This window comes from Onychostruthus taczanowskii, unplaced genomic scaffold, assembly GCF_017590055.1.
Source record: "Onychostruthus taczanowskii isolate IOZ18803 unplaced genomic scaffold, ASM1759005v1 scaffold26, whole genome shotgun sequence".
Classification (NCBI taxonomy): domain Eukaryota; kingdom Metazoa; phylum Chordata; class Aves; order Passeriformes; family Passeridae; genus Onychostruthus; species Onychostruthus taczanowskii.
The window spans coordinates 6746564-6764881 of NW_024499906.1; the positions used below are offsets into that span (position 1 = coordinate 6746564).

The 18318-nt window shown below is 42.2% G+C and overlaps 1 protein-coding gene across 1 annotated transcript in view; it reads left to right on the plus strand.

Moving 5' to 3' along the window:
• The first annotated feature begins 7559 nt into the window (after positions 1 to 7559).
• RB1 (RB transcriptional corepressor 1) overlaps positions 7560 to 18318 on the plus strand; it is a 70383-nt gene continuing 59624 nt past the window's right edge. Inside the window, exons 1-2 of the mRNA XM_041407205.1 lie at positions 7560 to 7697; positions 17559 to 17671. Coding sequence (XP_041263139.1) covers positions 7560 to 7697; positions 17559 to 17671 — 251 coding nt within the window. The remainder of the gene's footprint in view (positions 7698 to 17558; positions 17672 to 18318) is intronic.

Genomic DNA, 18318 nt, shown 5'->3' on the forward strand with positions numbered 1-18318 from the left:
CAGGACTTTGCCATTCCCTTTGTTACCCATCGTGGTGTTTCTGCCAGCCTGTGCCACTGAGTTTTGTCAGGTAATCTGGGGCATGCTCAAATATCACCAATACCACTCTGTATTGTGCCATTTACACTTAAAACTGCTATTCTTAAAGCAAGATTAATTTTATTTTCTTGTAATACAGTTTGGATCATTGTAATGCCAACTTTTCTAGGGGAGAGTGCAGAATAAGGTAGTATAAAATGAATAAGATGTACTTGCTCTTTAAAGCTGTTTGCAAGAGAAAATACAGGACAGAAAAAAACAAGGCTGGAAAATCTCCCCCTAGATCCACTTGACAGCTTCCATGACATAGGAACTGACTTGCCTTCTGGCCAAATATTGAGCATTGATTCATCACAAAAATAGGAATGTTTATAGAATAATAGCACATTTGAAAAAACACCCCAGAACACTGTTTAATCTATTTTTAAATAATATACACCATAGGTGTCCAAATAATTGTCTTAGGTTAATTCAGTCAAGAGACTTTGTACCAATCTTATTTTTCATCTTTTAAAGGCTCTTTTCTTAATACATTGGGAGGATGCTTCACTGTGTTTGGAGCTATTATACAGCTGTAAACATGCTATGATCCAGCTTCCTGCTATTGTGAATGTTTGGACTGAGATAAAATAATTTATTTTAAAGGAAGTTTCCTAAATACACAGTACTTCTTTTTTCTTCATCTGCATGTGGCTTAATTTATGGATTGGTCCTGATGTAAGTGCATTATATGTAAAATGAAAAGTACAACTGCTGTATTCCAAAGCTGGACTTTTTAAATCCATGTTTGATGGTGCATGGCAATCATGAACATCAAGTAAGGCATGCATACAGGCTAGACGTTAATGTATAAATTATATTACACTGATGCTCAGTATATGTGCAAGCAAGCTGGAAAACTTGAGCTGCAGACATTCAGGATGTTGCAATTGTGTCTTTGCAACAAAGGTCACGTGTATGTCAGCACAAGGTTGCTGGTGCGTTCTTTGGAGCCCTGTATGACGCAAGATTTACGCTGAAGTACTTTTAAGGATGTTTCCTACCTTTTCAGGAGCGTTCTGTTCCTATTTTCCCTAAGTTAAACATGAAACTTGTTAATCTGTAAGCAAGCTTGGTCCGGTCTTTAATTTGTTTTCAAAATACAACTGAATAGCCAAACTTAGTGATCTGCGGTGTGCCCTTTAACGGAGACACCAGCAAACGAGGCTGCTGCAGGGGTGGTGGAGCAGAGGGAGAAATGGATTTGTTCTGACACACGGGAAGTTTCCATGATCATGTTGTAAGCCTGTCTCTAGTAGCTTTTGAACCTGTTGGAAGGAAATTTACTTTGATCAGCAATGTAAAAATAAGTGTGGGGAAGGAGGGAGAAATTCATGTGCACTGAGGCAAAGCTCCCAGCCTTATTAAATGCCAGTTTTTGCAGGAAGAGAACCTAAAACCTGGAGTGCAGTTAAAGCTCACGTTGGAACTTCTGCCCTCTTAGACCAAGTCAGTGAAGCATGGGACACAAATCCATGGAAAGAAATAGCTCTTGGAGACACCTGGGCTTTTTTCCTTTTTAAATAATAAAAGTCTAATAAATACAACTATAATAATACTTAAGAGTCTAATAATCAAAGATGGCTGTACTGCACTGAAGAAACCACATTTCCAGCCCAGCGAATTCCAGAAAAGGGTTAGTGTAAAAATGACCTCATTGGACAATTATCTTTGGAAATAGTTTTAAAACTCCTCATAAAAAACAAAATCAGTCCTAATGCTGAGACAAACTTCATTACTGGAGCAGCAAAATCAGTATCCTGTGCCACCAGGTTTAGTTGGTGGAGGGGGCTGTGTTGCTCTCTCATGGGTTCCAAAGAGCCTCTGATGTTCAGCTGGACTTTGCATGAGTAAACTTGTTGTGACCAGTCAATGTGATCAATGTAATCTGGACTGGCAAAGCACAATAAAAGCTCCAAGGCCTCTCTCCTCCAGCCACAGTGTTGCAGCTTTAGTAGAGGCACAGGGCAAGTTTTGGCATGAAGAAAATCCCTTGGGCCTGCAAGACCAAAAATGCAAGAGTTTGGTTACCTGATGCCTGTCAAGGTGCGTACGTGTGTTTGTTCATTTGGGTTGGGTGGGAGGATGGAGATCTGACACATCAGTGTTAGCAGAAGCTTGTGGTTTAGAGACATGAGCAGAGCTGCACTCTCACTGACACTGCTTGTTCCAGTGGTAGGAGACTTATTGCTATGGAGGAAGCAACATAGAAGAGCCTACAGCACTGTTGTCACACCAGGAGTTTTTCTGGAATGCTATACCCAAATGTTTTCACCTAATTATGGTATTTCACTGCCATGGATTAGTAAAGAATGTCTTTCTCTTAGACCCACTTGTAGCAGAAAGAAGTAAACAAGATTACGGGTTGGTTTAGTTCAGAAAAATGCCTATGCTCACTCACTACAGGATACGGTTGCTAATTTTCAATTGGTTTTCAGGTTGTTGGTTAAGATTAATTTGATTCCTAAGAACTGCTTCCAGGAGAGTGCATTCTGCTTCTTGTGGGCTTAGGAAATCTTGGAAGTGGAGGCATGGGAAACATCCTCTCCGGGGAGATGGCCAGCAGCAGGACAGGGTGCTGCCTGTGCCAGCGCGCACTTTCTCACGTGGTGAGAGGAAGCAGAACTTGGGACTGAGAAGGTCGGGAAGGGAGGGATTGCAGCAGGGTCTTTAACTTGGCTGTGCAATTGCAACAAGAGAGCTGTGGTTTGCTTGCTGATCTTTATTTCATTACCAGTTGGCAGTACCAGCTGAAATGAACTGCCCTGCAGAGGGGATGCAGGATGCCCTCCCTGCACCCTCCTGGGGCACAGTGTACCCAGGGTTTGAAGGGCTTTGCCTGCCAAGGACACAGGGTGGTACCTGTGTGACAAAGCACAGGGTGTGATGCAGCTGTGCATGCAAGGGCATGATTTATACTGATATCCAGCAACCTTTGTAAGAAAGGAAAGCCATACCAGGAATGATCATTTTTGTCTGATGTAATTGCACTGTCACTAGGGCTTAATCTGATAAATTGCATTAGTCAGGGATTTTATTTTTTTAGTAGCCTAGTTCTCAGCACTACTGCAAATCTGTTAAAACAGACACAGCTCTGACAGCCATTCTCACAGAGAACAAGAAATCTGGAAGGTCTGTATAAGTAGTTATGATTCTTCTATAAAGAAATACAACTGAGTAAAAAGAGAAAAAAATGACACTCAAGTCTAAAAGCTCGATCAATGCAAAACCTCTCTGATGTCCAAGAAAAATACCTGGAACTATCTGTGAAGGGTTGAGGTTTTGCACATAGGCATCATTTACATATTGCCATTTCCCCATTCAGTAACAGTGGTGTCCTTTCAGATCCCACTGGCAGTTTGGTCAAATGCTTTATTGATAGATATTCCTGCCTTAAACTCACCACTGCAGTCCTGAGAGTCCAGCAGTGCCCTGTGTAGTGCTCTGAGAAGAGCAAGCCACCAATGTGTGTAACTGTGGAGTGAAAAATATTCTTTTACTAATGATGTCAATGTATAGAGAGAGGCTTTGAATTGTTAGAAGTTAACATCTGACAGATACCTCTCATCTCGAAGAGAAATGGGTAGATGTTTGTTATGGTCCCTATGGACTTTACATCACTGTAGAAATATTAACTTACAGAAGTGGTTTTTATTCCTCACATCTCAAGCTGTGTATTTGTGTAGGAAACAATGGCATAGGGGTCAGGCTCACCACCACCAAGAGGCACAACCAGTCAGTTTCACCCCATCACCCCAGCAAACCCTTTCCAGCTTCAAAAGCAGAGCTGATCCAACACAATCACAGCGTTACTCGGGGAGGTGATGCTGGGGAGTGCAAAGGGCCCGTACAAGCTGTGGCCTGAGTGTCCCTGAGGCTCTCCTGCAGCAAGACTGTCACTTGGGTCTGCCTGCTGCACCAGGTGCTTCTCCAGCGAGGCTCTTCTTAAGGCCTGGGGCTGTAGGGCAGCAGCTGATGAAAAGCTGGCCTGCAGGTCTGTCACCTCCTTGCTCCTGTTAGCACTAGTGCTGGGGCTCCAGAGGGACAGCTGGGCTCTGTCCAGGTGACAGTGATGGCAAAGGGCTGGCAGCTGCTACACAGTGCAAGGAATGTGAATGCACAGAAAAGGCTGGCCAGGAAAGGCTCTGTTCCCTCCCTGATTAATTCTGCCTGTCACATGCAGGAAAATGGGTGTGATACATGCAGACATCTTTATAATCCTTGAGTTTTACAGCCTATGGGCTTTATTCAAGCAGAATTTCTACCAATATTTAGTATTTGGACTAATATCCAGAAGCTCTCAATTCAGTGGGTTTTTTAATGTATACATTTTGGTCATGCAGCTTCAGAAAACTGATTTTACTATAACTGAAATAATGGCTTTAATTCTCACTGGCAATTACCATGAAACTACAGCAATACTTTTAAGTGAAAAAATTAGGATCATAAAAGTACCTAAGGTTGTGTGGCAGCTGGAAAAAATGAGTCAGGACTGCCTGACTGGACAATGTTTCACATATGTCCATGACCTATACTCTAAAAGCAGTTGCAGCAAGATATTTAGAATGAAGATTTTGTCAGGTCAGATGCAAAAATTATCATTAATACTTTATCTGACATTGCAGTGTTTCCTTTGCTTCTTTTGTCTTCCCCCAGTAGGAGCTGATTTTTTTTCTTTCCTTTGTAATTTTATTGAAAAGTCTAAAGGTTTCATTTAGAAGATGTTTTAGAATACAGGATTAAAACATTCAAATCAGTACTCTTAAAAGGAGAAGGGGAAAAAGGTGCAGCAGCTTGAATATGGTTTTACTCAAGGATGTGCATTTCTTTGGAAGTACATACATGTTACCTCTTCTTACTGCAGTTTAGATGTAGTTACTATATCCAGGGCTTTGGGATGGATTATTAAAGGTTATTGTTGCTTGATTCATCTGCTGCTCCCTTTGTCTCCCTCCAGCTGTAACTTGAAGCATTCTGAGACTATATTTTGGTTTTACCTATTTATGGAGGGGAGTCCTAAGAGCTTTGTTTGATGAAAAAGTGCATAAAATTTGACTTGAGAAGGTGCTCAGTGCACTAACAATTAAAAAAAAACAAACCCTAGTATTTACTCTGAGGCTGCTTTGTGAACTTTTTAAAAGTAGCAATGCACTGAGGGCCATGAGACAAATTCTCTGCCTGCCATCTGGACGATGCAGGGCCGGGCTGTAGCAGCATGTTAAAGCAGCTGTGAGGGAAGCGGCCCAGGAGGGTGTGTTTGTTTCCCTCTTGCTGACAGCTGGCTTGGTCTCCACTGGCTGGGACCAAGTTTTCTGAGATGCTTTCTCTCATTTTAAATTCTTTTGTGCTCTTAAAGCAGTTGTGAGGAGAGGCAATGGACTCAGCTGTGGTTTAGGGGTTCAGCTTACTTTTCCAAGCTGGTCTGTACTTGTCTGTGGTTCAATGGTTGATGACAGACAGTCCTAAACCCCAAACCTTCCACAGCATTTGGTACCATCTGAATACCAAAGTATTTAAATGTGCTTAAAAGCAGGGTAAAGTTACTGCCACAGTTTTACTAGAATCATTATCAGGAATGTCCAAATCCCACTATAGTCTGCAACTCAAACATTAAATTTGGAGTTTGTGTATTTTGATTTATTCTGTATTCACTTTTCTGTAATTGGTTTAATTCTAATTATAAAGCAGGAAGCCAGACACTGTTCTCCTGTTTCAAGTTAATGAAAATAAAGGACAAGCCTGGACAAATTACTAGAATGTATGAATGTAAAAATACTAGGGAATTTTACTTGTATAACATATTAATGCTCATGCTGATTTTTATTTGGGTTTTTCTTGAATCCAGAATTTTGACAGCAGTCTCACTAAAGCAGTTGCTTTACAGACGAATGCCAGATATGTGCAGGTAGTAAGAATCCTTATATACAATTTTTTTTTTTTTCCTTTTCTAAGAAGTTGTCATCATGTAAGTCTGAAAATAAATGTGCTTGTTTGCAGCAGAGATTGGCCTTCTGAATGTGAGTATGCAACTGCAGACAACAGAGCAGATTTTTAAGATCTTTTAATCAGAGCACTGGTGATTTGAACCTCATTGACTTAACATCCAGGAGATGCCCACAGCCTGAACTTCTTACATTAAATGTAATTTTACTGCACAGTGTTAATAATAACATTTCAGTTAGGACTTGGGTGAATGCCAGATTGAGAGGTCCCTGTATCATTTAGGTTGGAGAAGACCTCTGACATCCTCGAGTCCACCCTTTTACTGGTCACTCACCACCTTGTCAACGAGACCGTGGCACCAAATGCCATCACGTCTTGTTGTTTCTTGAACACCTCCTGGAATGGTGACTTCACTGCTGCCCACGGGGCAGCCCATTCCAATGTTTAACAACCCTTTCCATGACGAAATTCTTCTTGATGTCCAACCTAAACCTCCCCTGGTGCAGTCTGAGGCCACGTCCTCTTGTCCTGTCACTTGTTATCCGGGAGAAGACCCTTACCTCAACCCTTATCTCACTACAGCCTTTGCTCAGGCAGATGCAGAGAGCAGTGAGGTCTCCCAAGCCTCCTTTTTCCAGGTTAAACACCCCAGCTCCCTCAGCCGCTCCTCACAGGACTTGTGCTCCAGACCCTTCCCCAGCTATGCTGCCCTTCTCTGGACTTTCTTCTCATGAGGAACTGGACACAGTTGAGATGCAACTCCACCAATGTTGAGTATGAGGGGACAATCTCTGCCCTGTCCTGCTGGCCACACTATTGCTGACACAGGCCAGGATGCCACTGGCCTTCCTGGCCACCCGGGCACACTCTGGCTCAAGTTCAGCTGCTGTTGACCAGCATGCCGAGGTCCTTTTCCGAAGGCCAGCCTTCCAGCCACTCTGCCCCACGCCTGTAGGGCTGCCAAGGGCTGTTGCGGACAAAGTGCAGGACCCTGCACTTGGTCTGACTGAACCAGCAGTCCTAAAGGATCCGCAATTCCTGCCCTGCTCTGCACCTGTACAGTTATTCTGTGTAGTTATTCCTACGCACAGCTCTGCGTTCCTTCCCATCTCACGGAAAAGATGTATCGGCTGTATCCGCTGAGTACCCGAAGTGACAGGCACGGCGCAGCTGCCGTCCCTGTGGCGGCCGCGGGGCCCGGGCGGCTCCGTGGGGCGGCTCCGTGGCGGCTGTATCCGCTGAGTACCCGAAGTGTCAGGCACGGCGCGGCTGCCGTCCCTGTGGCGGCCGTGAGGCCCGGGCGGCTCCGTGGGGCCGGACCGCGCTGCCGCCCGCGCCGCCTCTGCCGCTCGGTCCCGCCCCGAGTCCGGGGCCGCGGGCGGGGCGGGGGCGCGGCCGCCGGTGCGGAAGTGACGGAGAGTGGCGGTGACGCCGTTTTCCCGCGGTTCGGGCGGCGGGACGGTGTCAGCCCGGGGCGGCTCCGGCAGCGGGCGGTGTGGGTTCCGTGGTCGCCCCGCGGTGCCGTGTCCCCGCTGGCGATGTGCGATGCTTTTCCTAGGGTCGAGGTGGGCGAAGCGGACTTCGTCGTGCTCTGTGATGCGCTGAAGGTGTCGGAGAGCGTGAGGGAGAAAGCGTGGAAGACGTACGAGAGCTTGTCGGCAGCGGATGGAGCTCTGGTGAGTGGCTGCTGCTCGCAGCATCGCTCGGCAGCAGAGTCTGTGCTGTGCCCAGCTCAGGTCTGAGCCGCAACTTCGCTGCAGCGGCCGCCCAGGGTCCCACAATCAAAGCTCACCACGTACTGTGACTTAGCTTTTTCCAAGTGAAGGTGGACTGAAGTGGGATGTTGTCATGTTGTTCACGTCTGTGTAAACTGGCTTCTGTAGACTGCCCTTTTTTGTTGCTATTTTGTGATAAAGGTACGTGTTCAGGAGTCCTTTTAGGTTACTAACAAGTGACAGTAGAAAACAGCACCATGCGATCAGCTAATTCTTCGAACTGCAAGTTATTTCAAATATGTCTTAGTCAGCTTTACACAGGTAGTCTTACTGTGTGTTTCTGTGTATTTTTTCCTCTCTGCGTACTTTATGAGGCTGCAGAAAGGGTATGGAGATTACTATTGCAGAAACAGGAACGTTTCCTTTTTTGTTGCATAATGTTAACCTGTGCTTATCATTGAGGCATTTCCGTTCAAAGTTAGTCATTGGGCATGTGCAAACAGATTAATAAAGTGTTAGGGCCTTTCTTGATTTTTGCTTTTCCTTCTCCTCAGTATGACTGCTGTGTCAACAAGCTGGCTCAGAGAACAGCTATAATACAGCTAAATCATGGCAGAAGCTTTGTTGTAGAGTCCTGATGCAGTTTTGTAATACCCAGGTGGGGTATTATTCCCGCTGTGGGCACTTGCATTGATGTGCATGTTCTGACTTCTGCTTACTCTTCTGCAACTTGAGCTGACCTGTCGCAGCTATGCTGTCACTACTAATAGTTTGTAATCTGTGTTTTTTAAACTGCAGTGTGGATATACCAGGTCTTGATGCATTCACATCACAAAGTAATAATAGCATGGAAGAGAGACTGCTGCGCACAGCTCTTTCAGTAACAGATTTCTGGTCACGGATGTTCACGGGAAACATTTACCTAAAAGCATAGTTGAGTTCCCCTACAAGAATGAAAACAGAAGTAGTCAGTTCCCTTGACTGAAAAAAACCAAGGCAGGTTGCAGTATAATCCTGCAAATTTCATTTACAGGTGAAGTTTTGTTTTCACTGATCGTTACTTAGCAGTGGCCAGATAAGATACATGGTGTTTGAAACCTTTCAGCATCTGAAGATTGCTTCCATTATCTATTCAGAACCAGAGCTTCATTATGATATATAACTAATATCTGTTGTCTTGCAATTAAAATTGATTGTTGAGAGCCTTTCAGTGTACAGGGGAAAAATATCTACATTATATTTCAGTCCAAGGCCTTTCCCTCAAACTTAGAGATCTATCTGCAGGGTGTTGAAATGAGTAAGCTGTCAGGTGTGTGCTTCCATGGGGATCTGCACGGCACTGGAGTTGCTACTTCTAGCTGAGAGCAAGCTTCATCTGACTCTGAAGTCAAGCAAATAAACAGCCTGGCTAATTGCTGCTTCTTTTCCCAAGTCAAGCTGCTATGGCGAGCCTGGCTTCTCTGGATGACTCTCTAGTTCAAGTTGCAGGGATTCAGGAGGAGGCTGCTCTTTTCTTCTCTCTTGTAAAGTATTATGTTGGAGGGGCTGTCCCAGGCACCAACTGCATGTGTTTTAATCAGTGAGATTCAGTAGTACTCTGTTTAATTCTGGACTGCAGCAGAAGCTGTGTAGCAGCTTTCTGTTCTTAAGCAAAGAGTTAAACAGCAGGCCACCAGTTGAGACAAATACTTACCCAGAACACTTCTGTTTACAGTGTTGTTGGTTTGACTTGAAGAAGCTTAAATCATAAGGCTGCTTATGGAAATAGAGGTGGCATCTAAGAATCCCCCTCTCAAGCCATTTACAAAGTACAAAGACCTGAAACCTTGCCTTTCTTGGCTCACTGGCCTTGTTTTATTGTGGTTGATACTAGAATTGTGCCTGCCAAATCTCTGAGGACGGGAAGAGCACTTGTAGTGGTAGCGAGGAAGCAGTGTGGCCAAGACTTTAGGTACTGTGGTAACTGGCAGATACTCAGGGTGCAGATGTGGGTTTGGATGCAGGCTGAACATCTGCTGTATCCTTGCTTAGTGAATATTTAGTGACTTGAAAAGAAAACATCATGTAGTACTGTCCTTTTTGAGTCACTTGTGGTGCATGTGCAGAGACTCTGCAAACCAGGTACATGTGGCTTAAAAGCATAAAGCATTTATTTTTGGCAGGCATATACACAACAAATTGCTAGAACGTAGTGACCAGCCTAAATATGCCTGTGTTTCAGTGAGACATTTTACTGGCCAGGCAAGCATCAACCAGGAGGAGAGAAGCTGTTATCTGCTGCTCCCTGGAATGAATGCCAATGCCCAATGGAGACACTGCTTTTTTTCCTTCAGGATGTCGCACCTTTCCACTCTGATATTTTTTCTTTTGAGCATTTGAGCTACTAGTGATGAGACTTGGAAATTTCAGCTTTCTTATCTTGCACTTTCTTTCTGTGCTCTGTAGCTTTCCTTGCAGTGCTCTCCAGTTATCTGTTTCCACAGCATGCGAGTCAAGGATATACAGATGCACCCTGTTGCAGCTGGGCTGTGAGTCCTTGAAACAGCTGAACCTCTTTGAGAGTTGTGGAGGAGGAGGAAGGTGACAAGAGAGATGGTAACACAACTTTTCTGGAAAATGTGGCTGACCTCTAGTTGTGAAAACCAGGTCTGCAGAGGGAGATTGTTCAAAAGCACCACAGCTCTCTGTTAAATATGGTGGTGTTTTCCTTTATAGTTGGAGAACATTAAAGCTTTCCTCTGTGGCAGCCAAGTTTAATTATATTCTTCTACAATAAAATGGTAACACAAAATCTCTTAGAATCCCAAATGCTGAATCTGCACTCTTGGTGTGTGGGCTGAAGGAAGGTGTCTGATGTCTAATCAGAAAGATGTTTATTTTTAAATTCTTTTGATATCTGGTGAACTCCCATACAAGCTTATTGTGTACATGGAAGTGTTTATCTAAACAAGAGCTTTGCATTGGTGTCATACAAATATTTTTGTTCTTTCTATCATTTCTTTATCAAACCAAGCTACCTAGATGAACAGAATCTTTTATAGTTTTTACAGTCTTTGTTTCAAAACTTTTACATACTGATTGTTGTTGGCTTAACATTGTCTCTTGATCCTTGCTTCTCTTGTACTCTTAATTTTTTGTAACTCTCCTGAAATCTGTATTATGAACCAATACTGCTTGTAAATTCTGGGTGGAATGAATAGATTTAGTGGAATTACTAATGTACCTTGGTGAGCAGCATGTGATTGCTGGTGTAAGGGATATTAGAAGTAGTCCAGAAAGTCATATTAATACTGCTGTGAAGAAGCTCAGGGCATTTGTTGTGTTCTGCTACTGTTTGTTTTGGTAGAGAACAACTAAATGAGAATATGAAATAGAATATGGGGTGTTATAAGCAGGAAAGAAAAGCTTGAGCAAATTGTTGCTGAATGTAGTGGAAAGAATCCATGTGAGGAACAGATCATTTGGCGATTAAATTCGAACCAAACTTTTCCAAAGAAAATAGAAGTGGTTTAAGAAATTGATAGAATTTGGAGTCTGCCAAGGGCCTTAAGGCACAGGAACTGGTATGCTTCCAGCTCATTGGCTTAGTTGGCTATAATATGTGGTGCGTGGGTAAGAGATCCATTTTTTATGTTGGCTGTTCATAGCACTGTTTGAGAAATGTGGCTCACTGTTCTCCTGCTGCAGCTCAGCTGTTCAGAGTCAGGAATTCCTGAGCCATTTTTATCAAGTATTTGTCTAACCCACTATTAAAAAATTGTTGTGGTGAAAGATCTGCAGTCTGCATAGTTAGGTTTTCCTAGTTTAGCTTTATTTGCCCATTTATTTTTGCCCCCAAGTACTGTACTAATTTGTTTCTATTATAATTCAAACCAGTGGTGTAAAATTCTGTACCAGCCAATTCTGTACCCCATGAGAGATGTGTTATTGCTGCCTTTTCTTTTCCTTCAGAATGTCTCTAGCATATGAAGATGTTCCAGGTGTTTTTTCTTGTCTTTAATTACTTTTCTTACATCCTGAAATTCTCCCCAACTGGTGACTTACACTGGTATGCAGATGCTGCAGAGCAGTTGATTTGTGCAGGAGTTGAGCTGCTTTCTTAGTGAAGAAAACGTACAAGGTAAACTGTAGCTTAAGTTAAGGAATGAAATAAAGACTACTTAAGTATGGAAGGTTGGTCTGCATAGACCAAAGAGTTCATGTTCAGCAGGCCAAGTGTTCCCAGTCCATAAAATTTCATATTTAAATTGAATAAATTCCTTTTGGTTGTGGTTTCTTATTAAAAAGAGAACATTTTAATTGGTAAGTCACCTCATCCTCATGTTAAATGACAGAGGCCTCTTGCTTTTGGCAAAAGCATGAAATACGTATGAGCTAATAAAGTATTTTCTGTCTAGACTTTGTCTCTAATTTATAGAACTGCAGCTGAACTGAACCTGAATCCATTGAAGCTTTGGAGGGATGAGCAAAATTACAGATATTTTAGGATCCTCTGTTATTAAAAAAAGAAGAGCTACTGAAAGTCCCAAAACAAACAAATCATCTCCATGGCCTCTTGCTGATGATATTCAGTATCTCAGCAGCAGATGCACTGCTTGTATGTGCCCTTGGACTTTAAAAGCTCAGGCAACTGGTAGAGAGTTTCTTTTTTTACTCATCTTCTGCCTATCCTGGGCAGAGATTGATGACCTCTCCAGTCTTTTAAAAGTGTAATGGGAACTTTGCATATCAGTGAACTATTTTTACTAGTTCAATACTTTCCATTGACTTCATTACTTTCAGCTGATATTATATTTGAATTTGATCTCCTCTGTCATGAACTAATAATAATCTTCGATCCCAGACAATGTTCAATAGAAAATTTAAAACTGGTATTGCTGAAAAATGAAGGATCTGTCTTTGCACAGAACTTCCTATATGTAGACAGGGCTTATAATGGTCACAGATTGTTTTTTTGGTTTTTTTTTTCCAGGGATATTTTTCTGCAGGTTTTTATTCTAAACAGTTTTCTATTGTGAGAGCTTCTTGAATCTACTCTCCAGTCATCTTCCACCCACTGTAATCATAAACATGTAAAGTCAGAATGGTTTGGGTTGGAAGGGTCCTTTAAAGGTCATCTCATTCCAAGCCCCCTGCCATGGGCAGGGACAACATCCATTAGACCAGATTGCTCAGGTCCCAGGCTGATTGTTCAGATTGGCCTTGAACACTTCCAGGGACGGGGCATCCACAGCTGCTCTGGTCAACCTGTCCTGGTGTCTCACCACCCTCTCAGTAAAGAATTTGTTCTGAATCCTGATCTGAATCTGCTCTCTTTCAGTTTGAAGCCATCCCCCCTTGTCCTGTCACTACATGTCCTTGCAAAAAGTCTCTCTCCAGCTCTCTTATAGCTCCCTTGAGGTACTGGAACATGTTGTAAGATCTTCCTGAAGCCTCTTCTTCTTCAGGCTGAACAACCCAAACTCACTTCAGCCCTCTGATCATCTCTGTAACCTCATTTGGACTATCTCTAACAAATGTTTGTGTTCTTGTACCATCAAGCTAGTTTTCTGTATTGATTGGAACATAGTTACTGAGATTTTATGTTAGGAAGCCCAGGTGCATATCTTCCTCTTCAAAAATCAGGTGCTTGATATTTGCAGTGAGACATCCTATATCCCATTTGATTCAAGTGTCCATCTATTTTTGCATATTTCTCATGTACATTTCCCTTGACCTTCTTTTACACAACATCATTTGAAGTTTCTATTCCTGGGTCACTTTTGTAGACTGTCATCAAAATTGTTATCGGTGTTGGCAGAAGAGTAAACATCGCTAACTGCACACTAGAGCTGAGACTTCCTGTGACCATCTCCTCCTCCGGACTGGATTAGCACTGGAGAACCTCTGGAGGCAGAGAACAGAAGTTATTCCTTTTAGTGCCTTTAACATCTTTCAGCTACATCTGGAAAGAAGAGAGGAAAGAATCCCATTTTACAATAATTACGTGTTGGATGAGCATTTTAAGCCAATGACTCCTCCCAGGTTGTTTTCTCTAGATTTAAATGAAGTAGTCATCTGGTGAAAATCAGATTGAATAAAAGTAGTGGTAAGTCCAGAATGAGAAATATTTTAAAAGATTTTGTGTGTTAAGTCTTTTCCCACTATATTGATTCAATAGAACTGACCCACGTTGCCCAAAGTTATAGCATAGGTTCCTTGGAATCCTAAATACATGATGATTAAAAGAGAAAGAAATCTGTGTAGACTACTAGGTGTTAAATAATCTTAGAGCTAGTGATTGGTAGGGAGGCTTTGCTTCATGATGAGTTGAATTAAGGTCACCACAAGTCATCTTACTGAAACTCAAGGACAGCCAAGGGCAGATGTTGAGCTGTTGCCCTGCCCATTTGCTGCAGTGATGCTGTATCAACAAAGATCTTGAGTCAGACTGGTGAGGAAGAAAACCCTCAGAAATTAATTTCTGGCTATGAATTTGTCTTCGTTTCATTCCCATGCGTTCAAGTCCCTGTGAGATTAATCATCTGCTTTGGCTGTAAACAAAGCAAAATAGTTGGAAAAAGTGATGCTGCTGTGTTTTTTGTTCAGCAGTCAACTTTAACTCATAGGAAAGAAGTGAACTTGGGGAGGGAAGGGGTGTGAAGAGGAGAGTTCTTATGAGTGTGACTTGCCAGGAAGACATCTTCTTACCTCTTCTTCCCTTCCCTTGCCCCATGATGTTTATAGTTGTTCTGGTTTCAGCTGGAATAAAGTTGATTTTGTTCCAGTAGCTGGTATAGTGCTGTGTTTTGGATTTAGCATGAGAATGTTGACAATGCTGATGTTTTAGTTCTTGCTAAGTAGTACTTGCCCTAAGTCAAGGACTTTTCAGGTTCCCATGCTTTGCCAGTGGGCATGCACACAGAGATCTGGAGGGAGCATGGCCAGGACAGGTGTTCTGAACTGGTCTGAAAGGGGCATTCCATACCATAGAACGTCATGCTCACTTTATAAATTGCTGGAGTTTTGCTGGGAGTTGCTGATTGCTTCTCAGGGATGAGCTGGTCATTGGTCAGTGTGTGCTGAGCAAATGTATTGAGCATCACTTGTTTCTGTTGGGTTTTATGGCTCTCTCTGTCTTTCCTTTCCAGTGCAATTATTATTAGTATTGTTGTTATTATTGCTGCATTTTATTTTGTTCCAGTTATTAAACTGTTCTTTTCTCAAGCGGGTTTCTGACACTCCTTGCCACTGTGGGGATGAGAGGTGAGCAAGCAGCTGTGTGGTACTTAGTTGCTAGCTGGAGTTAAACCACAAAAATACTTATGGATTAAAATCACAGGCATTTTCATGCTTGGCTATGGCAGATACCTTATCTTCTGAGAAAGCTGCAGTTCACCTATGTCTTTTGTGTTTTGACCAGCAGCAGCTGGTGGGATAGTCTCAGTCTGGTGTTCTTTCATGTTTTCCTCTCCTTCCTATCTCAGCTATGTTATAAGGCAGGCATGCTCAGGTGCTGCTAACCTTTTCTTTGCTACTAGGAGAAAAACCCCAGTCCATAATCTATTTATATTTTATATTTGTGTATAATTTTTATTGTTAGGCCAGCAGTCATCCAATATCTTGTGTTGAGAAGTTGTCCAAAGCATCCTGTACCTTCAGCAATGGGTGGGAGTAGTCCTGATACTGGAGTTTGGCCATCTGTAATGGTTTGAATCTCATGGATTGCTAGGCTGCCTCTGAGACTGCTTTCTTGTTTAATGGTAGAAACGAATGAGTTGTTACCCCCAGCCTTACTGGACAAGGTGTTTAAAGGACGTTCTTGCAAAAAGAGACCTCGTTCCTATCAAATAAAGCATTGCTGTGGCCTTCTAGCACTCATCCTGCCAGAATTGAGCTAGGCTGCCCAGGAAAGCTAGGCTTGTTTGGATAGGCAACAAACCAGGAACAATTTCATTGCTTGGTAGCCCTCAGTCCTCCTGCAATACGAGATGCTGTATTTACAGGACAACATCATGGCCTGAGTTTGCAGGAGCATGGAGTGAAAGGAACTTATTTAATAAACAAGGCCAGCTGACTCCAGGGGTAGGGATATGCTCAGTGTGAGTAGTCTTCCCTCTTGGTAGTTCACTAGCTGGCATTGACCTTCATAATTTTTTACATCCCTTTGTGTATCAACAAATGCATTTCAGTCTGTTAATAGCGTATTTCAAAATAATTTTGTCTTGTGCAAGGAGTCATGATTTGTAGAAACACTCAAATAGGAATGCAGGAAGAAAGTAGTGACTTAAATAATTGTCAGTTGTCACATTGTTGAGGGTGGCTGGTTAGTTTTGCATTGAAGCCAGATCTATAACTTAACAATTGCCCAAGCTGGTCAAAGTTTTTCTTCTTTGGAGAAAGCCCCCAGCCACTCTTCCCTGATGTATAAATACCATTCCCAAGAAAGTTACAGAACAACTGTCAACAAAACAAAATGTTGGCAGTATTAGTGAAATTGTATCATTTATGGGCACAGTGGGTTATTGGTCATGGTTACACTGCTGAATGAGCAAGGACATGAGTGGATGCTGACAGTACAGAGGATTTGGAAGACTGCATAAGATGGAATGAGCTAAGTCTGGTGCAGTCTTACTGCTACTGCCTTTGGGGAACATTTTCTAGAGCGAACAGGCCCCTGCAGCTTGCATTGGTGTTGTCTAGGAGGCAGCTAGGTGGAGTGATCAGGGAAAAGATAAAAAAGTAGGCTGGGGAGTGGGCTAAAGCTAAGCAGTGTAGAAGAGCAGGAATGCACTGTTTCCATTCACTTGCTCCTGATACTCCATTTCACCTCTGTCCTCCAACAGATGTCATATCCAACCTAGAGCTGTGGAGAATGTGTTCAGATCCTGCTCCTTTGCTGTGGGCCTGGGTGATGTTGCAGTTTTATTTACAAGGATGCTGGATGTCCGAAAAGTATTTTACAAATTTGCTGTTTCTGCAGTTTTGGCCTGCACCCATGCCTAGTTCTGTCTTCAAGATAGCTTTGTTTCCAAAACTAGGGATAGATCTACTTAAGGGTTTTTTTCCCATGATTCTACAAGCCATTGTTCTTCAGGGGTTTTCCACTGTGTTGCTGTTTTGATGGAATGGTATTGGAATCTTAAGTGATGCCTGTCTGGCTTTGAGTGAGTGGCTTGTGAGCCATCATCAGGAGTTCTATTCCATATGGATGACGTGTCTGTCGTCGTGGGTTGGCTTCTTTTGAAGGATGATTGGTTATAACTTGCACCTTCTAAATAGCAGAAGGCAGACCTTAAATGTAGATGTACGGTAGGAAAATGGCTGGAAGTGCTTTTTACTATCACACTTTACTAAGCAGAGATGGGTTTGTGGTTCAGCAAACCACAGTGATGAGTGGTTGACACAGCTGTACTCATTTATGAGTGTTTGTTGCCTGTCATTGTAAAGATTTCAATTATGTTTTTATGGCTTGGATTCTTATTCCTTAACTTTCAGTGTTTTGTTATGATCAAATATGGTAATATAGGAAAAAAAATCATGACTTCTGCTCTGCAAATACATTCCATGGAACCAAAGCTTGTATTTCAAAGCTTTGCTGAATTGTATGGGTAAAATTGATCCTGTACTGTTGGAATAAGAGTTGAAATGCTCAGTCTTTTACCTGTACTGTAAAACCTGGAATGGTTTCCTGTTATAAAATAATTGGCTGTCATAGTCAAATGTTTGTTTGAGGATGTTTAGTTTAACCATTTCTAATCATGTTTGGACAAATTATTGCCTTCCATGCATTACCCATTTCTGTTGATTAATAAAAACCCTTTCCTCTCTTTTTTCAAAAAGGCTTGCAACACAAAGAAAAAGGAAACATGGGGTGTATGTATCTTTATTGTAGCAATTGATCTGGATGAAGTGACATTTACTTTCACTGAGCTTTTGAAAAGTATAAACATGAGGTAAGTGAGTTTAAGTTTGTGAATTTAGATTGCAACAATTAACTTGTCAACATTTTTATAAAGAGAATGTTTTTAGGGCATAGTGAGTCTTTGTGCATATCAGACTAGTTGATTTTACAATGAAGATTACTTATGGAAGTTATGAATATATTGGTAAACTAGATGTCTTGCTGTCATATTTTAATTGAGGGAGCAGTGATACTTGTTTGATTAATCTCTGGTTGGCTTTGGTTGTATCACTCACCTAATTGTTGTTCTTGCTCTCCCTAAAGTAGTCATTGGTTCAGGTAGGTGCAAATTGCACTTAAAATATTTCTTTTTTTCTTTCCCTCTGATGATTTTGCATAAAACCTTTTTCCCTGCATTAGGCTTAGCCTAAATCAAGAAGTGGGGAAAAGAAGCGTTAATCTTCAAACAGTTTACCAGCATGCTGCTCTTTTTCAAGCATTTTAATGCCAGGCTAAACTTTGTACTTCCATATACTCTTTTTGCTGGGGGTTTGTTACTGTTATATTGTATATTAAGTTCATAATACAGAAATTAAGATTATGGTATCTGCTTTTAAGGTAAATTTAGGTGGAAACAGCAACCTTGTGTTACATTCATCTAAGGAAAGAATTCTGTGCTGTGTATGGAAAGCATATGCA